The sequence below is a fragment of the Struthio camelus genome, chromosome 1 (assembly GCF_040807025.1).
Source record: "Struthio camelus isolate bStrCam1 chromosome 1, bStrCam1.hap1, whole genome shotgun sequence".
NCBI lineage: Eukaryota > Metazoa > Chordata > Aves > Struthioniformes > Struthionidae > Struthio > Struthio camelus.
Window position 1 is genome coordinate 168,030,501 of NC_090942.1, and position 13,313 is coordinate 168,043,813.

At 37.0% G+C, this 13,313-nt stretch overlaps 1 protein-coding gene across 12 annotated transcripts in view; it reads right to left on the reverse strand.

Moving 5' to 3' along the window:
* Positions 1-13,313, reverse strand: part of GPC5 (glypican 5) — a 742,566-nt gene that overhangs the window by 385,973 nt on the left and 343,280 nt on the right. Inside the window, exon 7 of one of the 12 annotated variants that reach the window (XM_068929148.1) lies at positions 6,395-6,778. The exons of the other annotated variants lie outside the window; for them this stretch is intronic. Within the exon in view, the coding sequence (XP_068785249.1) occupies positions 6,758-6,778 (21 nt within the window). The 3' untranslated portion in view covers positions 6,395-6,757. Of the gene's footprint in view, positions 1-6,394; positions 6,779-13,313 lie in introns of those variants that run through there. 12 annotated transcript variants of the gene reach the window in all.

Below are 13,313 nucleotides of genomic sequence, written 5' to 3' on the forward strand. Positions count from 1 at the left end.
GATTAAACACAGAGGGTTAGTTATTGGCCATGTCTACATGTGCACAGTGATCACATCCACATTTCACTGTGCTTTTAACTTATGATGTGAACTGGGAAAAGAAAAAGGTCTGCAACATTAGGACCCCATGTGAGAAAAATTAATTCCTAAATTCAGGTGGAAAGTAACATTGGACAAAAGGAAAATCCAAAACAATCCAATATAGGTATATTAGTACTTTACTCAGCTAAAGAAATAAGGCAAAAGAAGCACAACCAATATCAAATGGACTGCTCATCCTTGCTTAAACATAGCCAAAGCTTACAAGACATCCCCAAAAAAACCCTAGTCTAACAGATGGAAACTCAGCACTCTTCTTCCCGGGCGAATTTTCCACATGGACTCTGCACAATACAGCTGATGTTAAAATGATGATTATGAGATTTAATTACTATGCACTCCATTTATATTATCAGTAAATACTTCTGAGTAGATCAAGGATAAAACTCTGAAAAATTACAGGAGAAATCAATCAAAACAGAAGTATATTTTCCCCCTTTTTTTTAGGCATTTAGAAAATCTAACCAAGACAGTCTATGCTACAGAACAAGTAGATTATCTACTACATGGTGCTACCTGAAATTTTGTTCCCAGAGATGATGTTTTGGAAGATACTGGGCTACACATCTTTCTCCTACATGTCTGTGCTTCCTTTCAAATGAAGCCTAGAGTGAGTTCAAACGACCAGGACCGTAAGAAGCACCACAATATGATAAGGTAAAATAAGCTGAAAAGAGATCTAATCCTTTTTTTCCTCCTTCAGAAACCCAAGTAAATAGCTGAGTTTTGTATTTACTATTAAAATAATCTCTTAGGTTGATCATGCAGTTAGTTTTGCTAAGACCTTAAACTATTAAAAGGTAAAATATAGAACAGTATGTAAAATTTTAAATGTATTCTAATAACTTCAATGCCATCTTTTTTTTTTTTTTTAACCAGTGCAGAAGTCTAGTACTCTTGCGAGACCAGATCTTGAAACTTTCAAATGAAGTTCCACCTCCATTGATCTTTCAAGACCTTATCATAAGCCACATAATGAAGAGCAGGGAACAATCTGATTTGATCCTTAGACTTACTAAAAAGTTAAGATTAAATTGATTCCTATTGCTAAGGTAGGAGACAGTCCTAGCATATAAAACAGTAGTTAGATGTGATTAAACTCCTTCAGTTTGATTCTGTAACAGTTTTATCATCCTGACATTTTAACACTGAAATCATCTAGTGAAGGCTTTATAAATTTGGTATCTTAGTTCTATGACAAATCTTTCATATTAACCCCACCCAGGATATGTGTTCATGCAGACCTCTTTTTCACCAGTGCTGCATAGAGTATTCTTTAACAATATCAAATGGCTATTAAATAGCTGATCACAGCAGTGACTTGTGAACTCAGTGGGTGCTGGGTCAGGCCCTAATTAATTTCTCTGGTTGAAAAGAGAGTTTCTAGAAAGCAAAATAATTTTTTGGGCTAAGAAAAATTGTCATGAGTGTTTCAGTTTTTGAAATTAAAATATTAACCAATTAAGAAAATGCTACTGAAGAGTTATAACTATTAAATCATTAACATGAAGATACTGAGAAAACCTCAGAGCCCTTGATGAGTTCTTTTTCTGTCTACTTAAATTTGAAATGAATAAGTTGGAAATGTGAACGTTTTGCCTCTGAAAAGATATTTCACTGCCTTCAAGATGATAAAGGATGAAATTCAAACTCTAAACATTCATCAGGCAGAATGGAAAACAAAATATAATGTCACAAATGTATGACAGAGTTTACGACAGAGTCTAAGATGTTTCCTCAGCTCCAGGACTTTTGAACTTCCTATTCAAAAGGACAACCTATGGATTGACGTTAGGTACATACTTCATTTAATAGTTTACAGTTACAACATTCGTTTTAATTAACTCTCCAATTTTCTTTTCCTCTTGACTCATGCATGGAGGTAAAAAGCAATAAGAAAGTATGGGAAAGATACCAGTTTTGCTACTTTATAGAAGCTGTAGTTCTATATTTATGTCAGACATGACGTCCTCTTAATTAAGTAAGTAAGCCTTTCTCAGTGAGATATCTGTGCTGATCAGTCAGCTGGTGATTTGTGCCCTGCCTTCTCTTCCCTGACAGGAATTACTGAAGAGGAGGAGAGACTACATTTACCCAGAAAAAGAAAGGAATACAATGAGGAACTTGAAAATGTGCAAAGTGATCACCCTGATGACAACAAGTTTGTTGATATATTTCTTGCATATTAAAATTCAGGATTTTTTTACATGGTTTAGAACTAAAATATATATTGTAGACTGCCTAGTTCTGGAATGAAAGTTCCATTTTTAATATAAAATAATGAGACATTATTAAATTCTTCTGATGATACAAACCTAATATAAGTTCCAGATAGTTTTATTTTCAAGCATTTTCTTCTGAAAAATGTAGTTGTCTTCCAAAATATAAAGCAATTTGTTATATAGATTATCAATATATATAAGAGGAGGATTTTTAACAGTGTTCCAATTTGTAACTTTGCACTGTCCCCTGTGAAAATCCGTGTATTGGGAATAACATGATTATACGTAAGGAATTTACTATTATGAGCTGTTTAACCATACAGACCTCCAGCTCTTTCAGGCAATCGGTTCCAGAATTTCATTATTTTCACCATTAATATTTTTTTCCTAATGCATAATATGAACCTTCCTTGCAGGAATTTCAAATTATTTCTTTTTCTCTCCATCAGGGCTATAAAGACCAGATTACTCCCTTCCACTTTACAATAATTCTTCTATAAACTTGAAGACTGTTTTATTCCCCTTCACTTTCTCTTATTTAGCTCAAACATATCCATTTCATTCTTAGATTGCATTTTCATGAACTCTGCATACTCTTTCTGATGTACATTTTGGAGTGATACTAAGAGTTGTCACAATACTCCAGCTGAGGCCTTATCAATATTCATGTGAGAGTTTGAGCTAGAAAATCCTTTGCATAAATTCTGAATGATGAGGGGCTACAGCATCTATGTAAATAAGACTTTCTGATTTCCCCTTGCTATTTCTGGAATATACTCGCTTTACGTTGTTGTACAGTTTAAGAGGTCATTGTAAAGGCAATGTACATCAGGATGGAATCTCACATTCAAAGGATAGTACAAATAAAAGGCAAGGAATATATTAATGTTTATGGAAATATTCACTTAGAACTATCATAGTCAAATTATGTAAAAAAAACTATCCCCCAGGGGCATTCTATACTGATTTTTAGTGTCTGGATATCTTGTATGAGGTTTTTAGGCAAATATAAATTCTATATTGTAAATATAAATTGCTTCTCTGAGTAGACAACCTTAAGTCCAATTACTGAGCTCCACACACTAAATGCTGCTTAATCAGCTGGCCCTTGTCCTTTCTAAATACACCTATACCTCTATTGCCGATTTATGATTCACTGTGGTTTTACTGAACTAGTGAGCCATAAAAAAACATTGTTTTCTGAGGAGGTAATCGTAGGGATGAATTCATCACTCTACTTACCTATCTATTATCATAGGAAAAATATTGACTTGGAAATTGAAAGACAAAGATCTGCTTTGCTCCTCTTTGACAGCAGTACAATGTCTTCCAAACTAATAGGTATAAACATTTATTGACACCTATCATTACTGATTTTAATTTTGACAAATAAAGAATATTATATTCTATGTAAGTTATCTATGAAAATCAGTTTACTAAATACCTTAAGAATCATTTTTCTGAAGTGTACAATTAAAGATTTCAAAGATTTTCCATTTTTATATTTTGCCAAAACTGGGAAAGTACAAAAACATTTTGCTATGCCATGACTCACGCTGCTGAACAACTTATCATGTCTACTGCTATGTCAGTAGTAAAGACAGAATGAAATATGCTTTGACAAGTTGTACACGAACCAGTGCCACAAAAGTCTAGCTTTCATGGCTTTCTGAAAGTTGAATTGGGTTATTTACTGTAGACATTTAAACTCTGACAAGAGTTACACTCCTATTCAAATAAGAGCCATGAGAGTCCAGGGAAATCTCCACTCATAACAGCTTTGGAGAAGCAGTAAGAAATTCTGCCAATTTGGGGCATGTTACAATTCCTGCAAAACTCTTGGCCCAGACACAAGCTTTGGCTCAAGTACATGCTTTAATGAAATATTACATTTTTTCCATAAGAAATTGGAATAATTTGGGATAATATTAATTACCAGTAAATATTATTTAAATAATGTTTCATATATTCAATAAAATATAATTTTATAAACAAATCTAACAGAAAATTTTATATAGAGATTGTACATATGTTATATAAAATATGTATGATTTACATAAATCACCATAAAATGAATATGTTTGTATTTTACTTACTAATTCTATTTTTGAAATAAATTCTGCAACTCAGCCATTGAGGGAGAAACTTATCTCATGTTTGCTAATAAAAATCACTTAATTTTTGTTCATATTGGAAGATCTGGAGACCTTGTAGTTCAAGCCCCTCAAGTCCTCAAAGCAGGTTCAACTAGCGCAGGTTGCTCAGGACCTTGTCCAATCAGGTTTTGAATATCTCCAGAGACGGACAGTCCACAGCCTCTCTGGGCAACCTGATCCACTGTTTGACCACTTTCACCGTAAAGTTGTTTTCCTTATATTTAGATGGAATTTCTTGTTTTTCAGTTTGTGCCTATTATATCTCATCCTTCCTGTGGATACCAATGAGAAAAGTCTGTCTCCGTCTTCTTTAGTACCCCTTGTCAGGTATTTATACACCGAGCCTTCTCTTCTCCAGGCTAATCAGTCCCAGTGCTCTCAGCCTCTGCTCAGGAGAGAGAGAGATGCTCTAATCCCTTAATCTTGTTAGTAGTCCTGCGCTGGAGTCGCTCCAGTAGCTCCGTATCTCTCTTGTACTGGGGAGCCCAGCACTGACCACAGTACTCCAGGTTTGGCCTCACCAGGGCTGAGTAGAGGGGGGAAAGGATCACCTGCCTCGACCTGCTGGCAGGTCCTTTTCCTAATGCAGCACCCAGGATGCTGTTGGGGTGCTTTGCTGCGAGAGCACACTGCTGGCTCATGGACAACCTGTTGTCCACCAGGATCCCCAGGCCCTTCTCCGCAGAGCTGCTTTCCAGCAGGTCAGCCCCCAGCCTGTCCTGGGGCATGGAGTTATTCCTGCCCAGGTTTCAGGACCCTGCACTTGCCTTTGTTGAATTTCACGATGTTCCTCTCTGCCCATCTCTCCAGCCTGTCCAGGTCCCTCTGAACGGTAGCACAGCCCCATGGTGTATCAGCCACTCCTCCCAATTTTGCATCATCATCTCAGCCGAGAAAAGGGGTCTGCTAGATGCAGCTCATCATATCTATTCTAGAACAAAACAAATGGTCCCCTGCAGATGCTCATGTCTCCCCACTAATTATTGCAGGAGCGTAGATGACTAGCTCATACTATGCACAGGATTTTCCAAGTGGCACACTTAGGCAAGATGAATGTATGCTGAGTGCTTGCATTAAGTGTCAAAGTAAAGAACTATGGGAAATCAAAAAGTGATAGGTATCCCATCAGAAAAGTGCTGTACTTTTCTCAACTTTGGCTTTTTAGTACTGGAGGCTTGGATTCCTTTCAAGTATAGCATTTGTCACATATAGCATCTTTATATGTTTTATTCAGTAAAAGAAGAAACAAAAATCCTCCCGTTCTTATTTACCTTGTGTAGCACTTGCACATTAATTCAAAAAATCCCATTTAGCTCCTTCTAAATTTCATACTTATTTACGGAGATTTCACTTCCTGGGTTAGTCCTTCAGAGTGGGCAAATGATCCTGTTTCTGCAGGATCGTCTAAGGGAAGTAAGCAGATGTGTCTACAATGTAAAACTTATATTTCTCATTTAACTGGATGGAATGTGTGATCTTCAAAGCAGCAGACAAATATGTATGCAGTGGGGATATACAGTATTCAGTACAGTCTACCTATTCCCACAAACAGAGAATTTTTCTGTTTAGGAATCTGGATTACACCTATTCATTTTATCAAAGTAAGATTCAGCCTCATCAGCTCTTACACATTCTAGTTGGTTTTACAGCATGTTTTTCCATTGGCAATAACTTTGGCAAACATTAATCCTTCAGATTAAAAAATCCCAGATTAAATAAACTATTGCCAATGTCACTCATAAAAAATGTCCAAGTTAAATCTCAGCATATCCTAGTAAGGCTTACAAAACTTGAGATATTTTAAAGTTTAAATTGTGAATATTCATCTGTCTTCTAATTTTCAGTTCACCCTCTCATGTATTTCTGCCACACTAGAATGAATAATGTAGTATTTTCTTCTGCACTTCCCTGTCAATTCATTCTGTAGCCTTTCTATGATACATGGATAAGGTACCCATTTGGCTACCAGTTCTACAAATTCTACATCCCATCCAGCATTACATTTTCTCCTGGCCTTTATTCATACTTCCTGTCTTTCCACAGCTCAGAAGGTTTCTTCGTTCTCCCATGGTATAAATGACAGCTTGATTAAGGAGGAAGGTGGAAAGAACAGCAAGTAACTAAAGCATTTTTCAAAAGACGGACAGGAAAAAGAGGAAGGATCATACTGCTATGCTAGGACCTTGCTGCTGCTCTTCTTCCAAGAAAAGATTTTCAGCTGCTCTGCCTGCATACTTCCCCGTCCAAAAATTGCATGGCTCCCAAAAGAAAAGTTTCACTTTACATGATGTCTATTCTTTTCTGTGAGGATGAAAAAAAAAAAAAAAAACGGTTCAAAGTCAGTTTTCCTCCTGAAAGTCTGAAAATCATATTCAAATTTATAACTTAAGCTGTAATTTGATGACTAGATGCACTTGAGGCTCTAATCAGTTCCAGATTTGTCCTACATAAAGCGGGAGCTAGGATAGCTATAACTTCTGTCGTCAGCATTGCCTGATAACTACCTGTACTATCAGTTGTGTGATACACTTGCAACCATGCGACTACTCATCTTCCTCTTCCCACATTGCAGCTTCTGAGACCCTGCTTCACCTCCAGAAACCTTAATTGAAAGCAGGATTTCTGGCCATAACTTTTTCTTTACTTGCGAGCTCACTCATTATCTGTGAAATCGTCTAGAAAAGCCTAACTCTTAAATGCAGGTGTTCTGCAGAGAAGAGGATAGTCTATTGCTGTCACCTATTCAGTGCACTGCATGACAGTGTTCAGTGATGTAGACTGAGAGAATCCAACGTTTGTGAAACTTAGGTGATTGCTAAGGAGACAGTAAATCAAGCTGTATGATTCTATTTTCGTTTTTTGAAAATAAGCATGCTACCAAGCACTTTCTCAAGAAATGAAAAGGCAAGAGAAGTCAGATCTAAGGTTGGCACCTTAAATGACAGCAGCATAGCCTACTCAAGAGCTGTAGTAAAGACTGCTGCTTGCAAATATGAGTTTTAACATACCCGTTTGCTTGGATGCAAATGTAGATAAAAAAGAAGACAACAGCTATTTTTGTCAGGCTTAGAGCTAAAAGAAACATGTAATTTCTCCAGGAACATATTTATCAGGCAATCAAACTGAAATCATGCCCTCCTCAATCTCCTCTGCTAATACTGAGTGGATCGTGCATGCTCTAGCTAACGTCTCCTGATCCTTATTCTGTGACTATGCAGACCTCCATCCACATTCTGGCTGAATCTTGCTTACTCTCTAGTGTGTATCTATTATATATTAAAGGGTATTGGATGCCTCTTTTAACAAGACCTTTTTCCTCTTAGAAAGTATTTCATTTTCTCCATAGCAGGATTTGAAACTGATGAATTTTTTAAGTAGGGGAGATAACCAAGTGAATTTGTGGTGCCACTTAATTAATTTCTCCATAGAGGACATACCTCATTTGTATGTCTCATTCCTCTCCTCATATACAAACAGACCCTGCTTTGGGGATATGTCCAATGCTGATTGCTAACATATGCCTGAGCTAGCAAGGAAAATTTTGTTGCATAAAAAAATAGGAAATTGTCATGGAACATTGTTAATAACAAAGGAATAGAACATTGAAAGGAGCTCACACTGAGGTCAGTGATACCTAGAGTTGATCAGTAATGCTACTGATAGGTCAGTAAGGCTAGAGCTGATCACACCACTTTCTGAACTGTCTTACTGGATTCTCATAGAAAAGATCACAGAAGAAGCTGCAAAGGGCTCTGCATGAGATCCCTTCATCCTTTCAATCTGAGGTAAAGAAACAGATCTATCATCCCTAGCCAAGGATGGTCAGCAAACATAATGGTGAATCTCCATCAAACACACAAATGCCTGAAGCCAAACTGGTAGGGAGATTCAATTAGTCAGCGCTGGGTTATCTGGCTTTGTGGGGATATAGCAAACAAATAATGGTGAAGCTAAGATCTTTTGAAGCACTTGTTTGCTGGTAAATAAAAAGACAGGCGAGAGATGGCATCTTGTCCTATTCTTTTAGACCAAACAAGAATCTGTGGGATTGTGATATCCACAAAGAAAAGCAGCTGTGGCTAAGGAAAGCTAAAGGGTTTGAGACAATAGGACTGGATATGAAGGTGAGCACTATGATAAAGTATCCATTTAGCAGTGAGGAGTGATCAGTCAGCAGAAGGAAAACTTGCTCTTTATCTTGGATCCCTTTTGTTTTGTCCTCATGCATTTTGGATACCATGTCCATCTCTAAGAATCTGGGAAATGGTCTTTGTTCAGGACATTTCTGCAAATTCTTATAAAAGAGAGGGAATCACCATCCTAAGCTAGTCCCTGAATCCAGTCTTTGGGATATGTACCATAGTTACCTTCTCCAACAGTGATACTGATCTCCCAAAATAGGTCCAGATTCTTTGGAAGATCTGTTTTTACTCAATTCCTACTAATTGGTATAAACAATTAAAATTATCCTTTAATTTTTTACTCTCTATATCTGACTTCAATCTTTCAAGTTTTTTGTCCGGTAACAGGACCGTTCCCTATATCACCTAATCTATGCTTTTGAAAAATACTGATACAACATTATCAATTTACCATCCTCTTCTAATACAAAAGGTATGCCCTTAATATTCCTTTCGCTGTTTCAGAGTGCCTGCTTCTTACACCTCCTCATGCTGACTCCATATTTCTTAAGGATATCCAACCTCATTAACCATACTTTTCAACTCACAATTTCTATTCATTTCTCCTTTTCTTCCTGTCTATATATTTGCACGCTTAATTCTGTTCTTGTACACATATACAGAACTGTTAACTCAAACTTTCAAATCTTGGGTATGACAGATAGTAGTACTAATACAGGAAAAAACAGTTGGGATAGTCAGCAATTCTGTATCATTTTATGGCTGGGGTGATTGCCAGTGTACATAACTGCCGTGCTACATGGCGCACAAGTTCATATCGATCTATTTGTGATCATCTTACAATTTTTTATTTTTCGCTTCTTGCTGGCTTAGTCAGATCATTTTTTAGCTGAAAAAGCTTTCTTACTTGCAGAATTGAGTTTTGCTGTTATATAATAAAGCTTTCTTAAATTAATTTTAAAATTCATATATTTATGATATATGTTTTCTTACTAAATTTGATCACAGTTTACAGCATTCTTAAAGCACTCAAGTTTTTGTAGTATATATTTTTGTCTTCTTTCTTGTCATTTGTCATGCCAGCTTTCACTTGTGTCTCAATATCTGAGAAGACAAAAGGCTAATCTGTGAAAGTGCTATATTTTCTTGCTGAAAATGTCTGTATTTTTTCTAATGATTAATAAAGCAGTTGACAAATACAAAAGAAAAAAAATTGGTCATGACCTTCCAACACTCAAAGAAGAAAGATTTAGCTTTCTAATCAACAGAAAAATGCCGTTTTAGATGATTCAATGAGTGAAAGTAAATAAAAGAGAATTATTTTCACTGGAGGCAAAGGTGAAGAATGACAGCTTGGCTACCCACTTGCATATATATCCACCTAGCTGACATGCACCTGTCTAATTCATATGCAGGTCCTTTTTCTGTCAGTGCATTGGCTTTGTTTTTGCAGGTGAAGGAAATCGTAGGGGAGATGTTTAATTGAACTCTGGTGTGGAGGACAGACACAGGAAAGCAGAATGGCTTCCAGCTTTCACTTACAAATTAAACAAAATCCTCAGAGATCTTTAACCGGCAGGCATTTGGAGAAAATTAAATGCTAATGTGTGCTGTTGTACTTTTTAAACCCACAGACATCAAATATATAAAGGTATTAACTTCTCTTCTGTTGCAGCAAATTCATAATATATGCACAAGGTATAAGGTTAAATCTTATGAAGTAAGGTAGGAATTCAATATCAAATCATGCACTTGCAATATAACATGAGACCAGACAATTTCAGCCCTAAAGTGTTTAAATAAATGACAAACACTTTTTTATGTGCGAAAACACGGCACTACTGCAGAACTAGAGAAGGTCCTTGTTGAATGTGAATTACGCCCAGGAGAATAGAGTAAATGAGGTTCTGGGAGGGCAAGAAAGTTCGTATGCCTAAGCTTTCAATAGCTACATCCAAAGACAGAAAACATTTTAAATATTTCCTACTTAAGAGCTTTGAAAATGGCTACAGGAACTCAGGAGAAAGAATATCTACCAGTAATGACAACGATGAATGTTAATCATGGTGATTATAAAGTTAGTATATTTTTTGCAGCACTCCAGACTGGAGTCACTTCAGTGATTCTGTGATTTCTCCAGAACCTTACAGCCACGGGCTTTCAAGAGCATTAGTCGCACCCCTTTGCAAAGAGCTGGGAAGGACCTTTACAGAATCACAGAATGGCCAAGGTTGGAAGGGACCTCTGGAGATCATCTAGTCCAACCTCCCTGCTCAAGCAGGGTCCTCTAGAGCACATTGCACAGGATCACATCCAGACGGGTTTTGAATATCTCCAGGGAAGGAGACTCCACTACCTCTCTGGGCAACCTGTGTCAGTGCTGAGTTACCCTCACAGGAAAGAAGCTTTTCCTCATGTTTAGATGGAACTTCCTGTTCATGTGTTTTATCATATTCTTCTTTTTTGTAGGTTAGGAAGAATGTGTGCATATCTATAAAACTTAGAAATCATGATATTATTCCACATATTTTGAGTGTTACTTTTCTGGACTGTCAGAAGACTAATTATTTTTGGGAGAGAGCAGGGAGCAGTCAACTTTGGAACTAGTCAGAGGTCTAAACAGTTTGGGAAAACATTGGATGACCATATAGATGAACTTTGAGAAGTGAGTCAATAGCTGAACGTATAAAGACCTGACAAACTGCATAAGACGTACTTCATCTATATCGTGAGGTTCAAATGAATATGCTTTAAAAGAGAAAAATCTGGAAATTAAAAGGAAAAAGTCCAGTCTAGGTTTTTGTCTTCTACAAAGGACAAAAAATCCAGCTGTCTCCTTAGAAATCGAGTATTGAATACTAGCCGAAAACCTCACTGAGCTCTCCCTTAAGCTTGAGGAATGCCTGAAATGGGATTTGCGTGACCTAAATGTTATCTAAACCTGAACTCTTCTTGCAGTTAGTGGAGAGAAATAGCTGCTTGAAAAGACAACTTGGATGACTAATCTTTAGGTTTTAAAGCTATATAGACAAATTACATCCTAAAGTCTTTACCAACACAAACACCTGACATTGTTGAATTGCTTGGTATGGAAACCTGTAGCAGTTAGCATAAGTTAGTCCTAGCTGACAACAGTGTTAGCATACGTAGATAAGCTTTAGTTCACCCTAGAGCATCAGGGAGTAGCTTTGTTATAAGAATAGAAAAGCACCTGAAGCCTAAACAGCCTTTTAAAAACAGTGAAAGTTATAAACTGCGAGAACCTTCAAGACAGGCAGATTGTGAGTGCCAGCCAGATGTTAGGCACTGCATGAACCTGAACAGGCCAGTCAAGAATCAGTTATTCTCTACCTCATCCTGTAACTGACAGTGTCCAGAGTCCCTTGGGGATATGAGGAAAGAACCATGGGGAGTCCACAAGCCTGCACTACAATTCAGGATCATCTCTTTGACTCGGAGGTCCAGAGACACTTGAGAAGACAAGAACACTCGTACCTAGAGGAGGAGGCATGGTATAGCTGGAGCCACCATGCTGACCCACCCAACTTCTTTCCCAAATCGCAACATCTCTCCTGTGGAGCAGGAAAGACATGCAATCTGTAAAACTGCACGTATCTGTAATTAAAGTGTTTTGGTATCCAAATATATTTAGTTTCTACATTGTCATTTGGTCTTAAACTGCAACAAAATGACAGCAGGATTCTTAAAAAAGTGTCTCTGTCTCACACATGGCTACAATGTGTGAGAATACAGAGAGGCTCTAAGTTTCAGCCTCATAGAGAAGATGGAAAGAGATGGGATTAATTTGGTTGTGCATGTATATATGCTACAATAAATTTATTACAATTTAGTTAGCTAATCTTGAACAGCTTCTGAGATAGCCACCTTTAAGTTGGAGGACCTAGCTGCACGGTTTTGCCTAGACTTGATTCAGCAGCTCCCATTTTTAGGCAGTTATCCTTCCCACTTACATTTCCTGTTTATTTCGTAGGCTTTCAGTCGCTGAGCTGAAATCTCTAGCAATATAATACCTAAAAGTTAGGTGTTTTGATGTTTAAATCCTTTTGTGAGTTTAATCCTATGTAAGCACAGCAAATTAAAATAGAAACTTAGGGTAGAGGCCTCAGATGTCACAATTTCACAACAGTCTGAAAAACTAACAATTGAAAAACAAAAATTAACAAAATATGATTTAAAAAGTCCCAGGTAAACTTAATGAATAATGTAAAGAAATGTGTAGATCCTCTTTCTTCTAAGATAGGTACGTATTAGTGATTCCGCACAGCTTTGATATCTGTCTCAGCTTGTTCCTCTCTCTGCATCCCTGTGTGATTGAGTCTTCTGATCACTGTTTCTTGCCTGGAGTCTCTCTACTGCAGTGTCAGAAGTTTGTAATATACCTTAGTCTGTCATTCTTTTTACATTCCTTGAGCATAGTTGTGGCACTTTTACAGAGACTGTAAAAGACTATTTTCTGAAAAAAAAAGAAAAAAAAAACACTTACAAATGGTATATGTTTCCCTGTTAGTGTAAGAAAGCCCCAAATGGTTACCTTTCTCTTTTTATTCTGATCTCCAGCAATGTGAGGATCATGATGCTTGATAAAGTCAACAAGGATTAAATTTTTATTACTTTTGGAATTTTTTCATCTGGTCTGGGGTGGGGAAGACCTACTAATTGAATCTATATTCAGA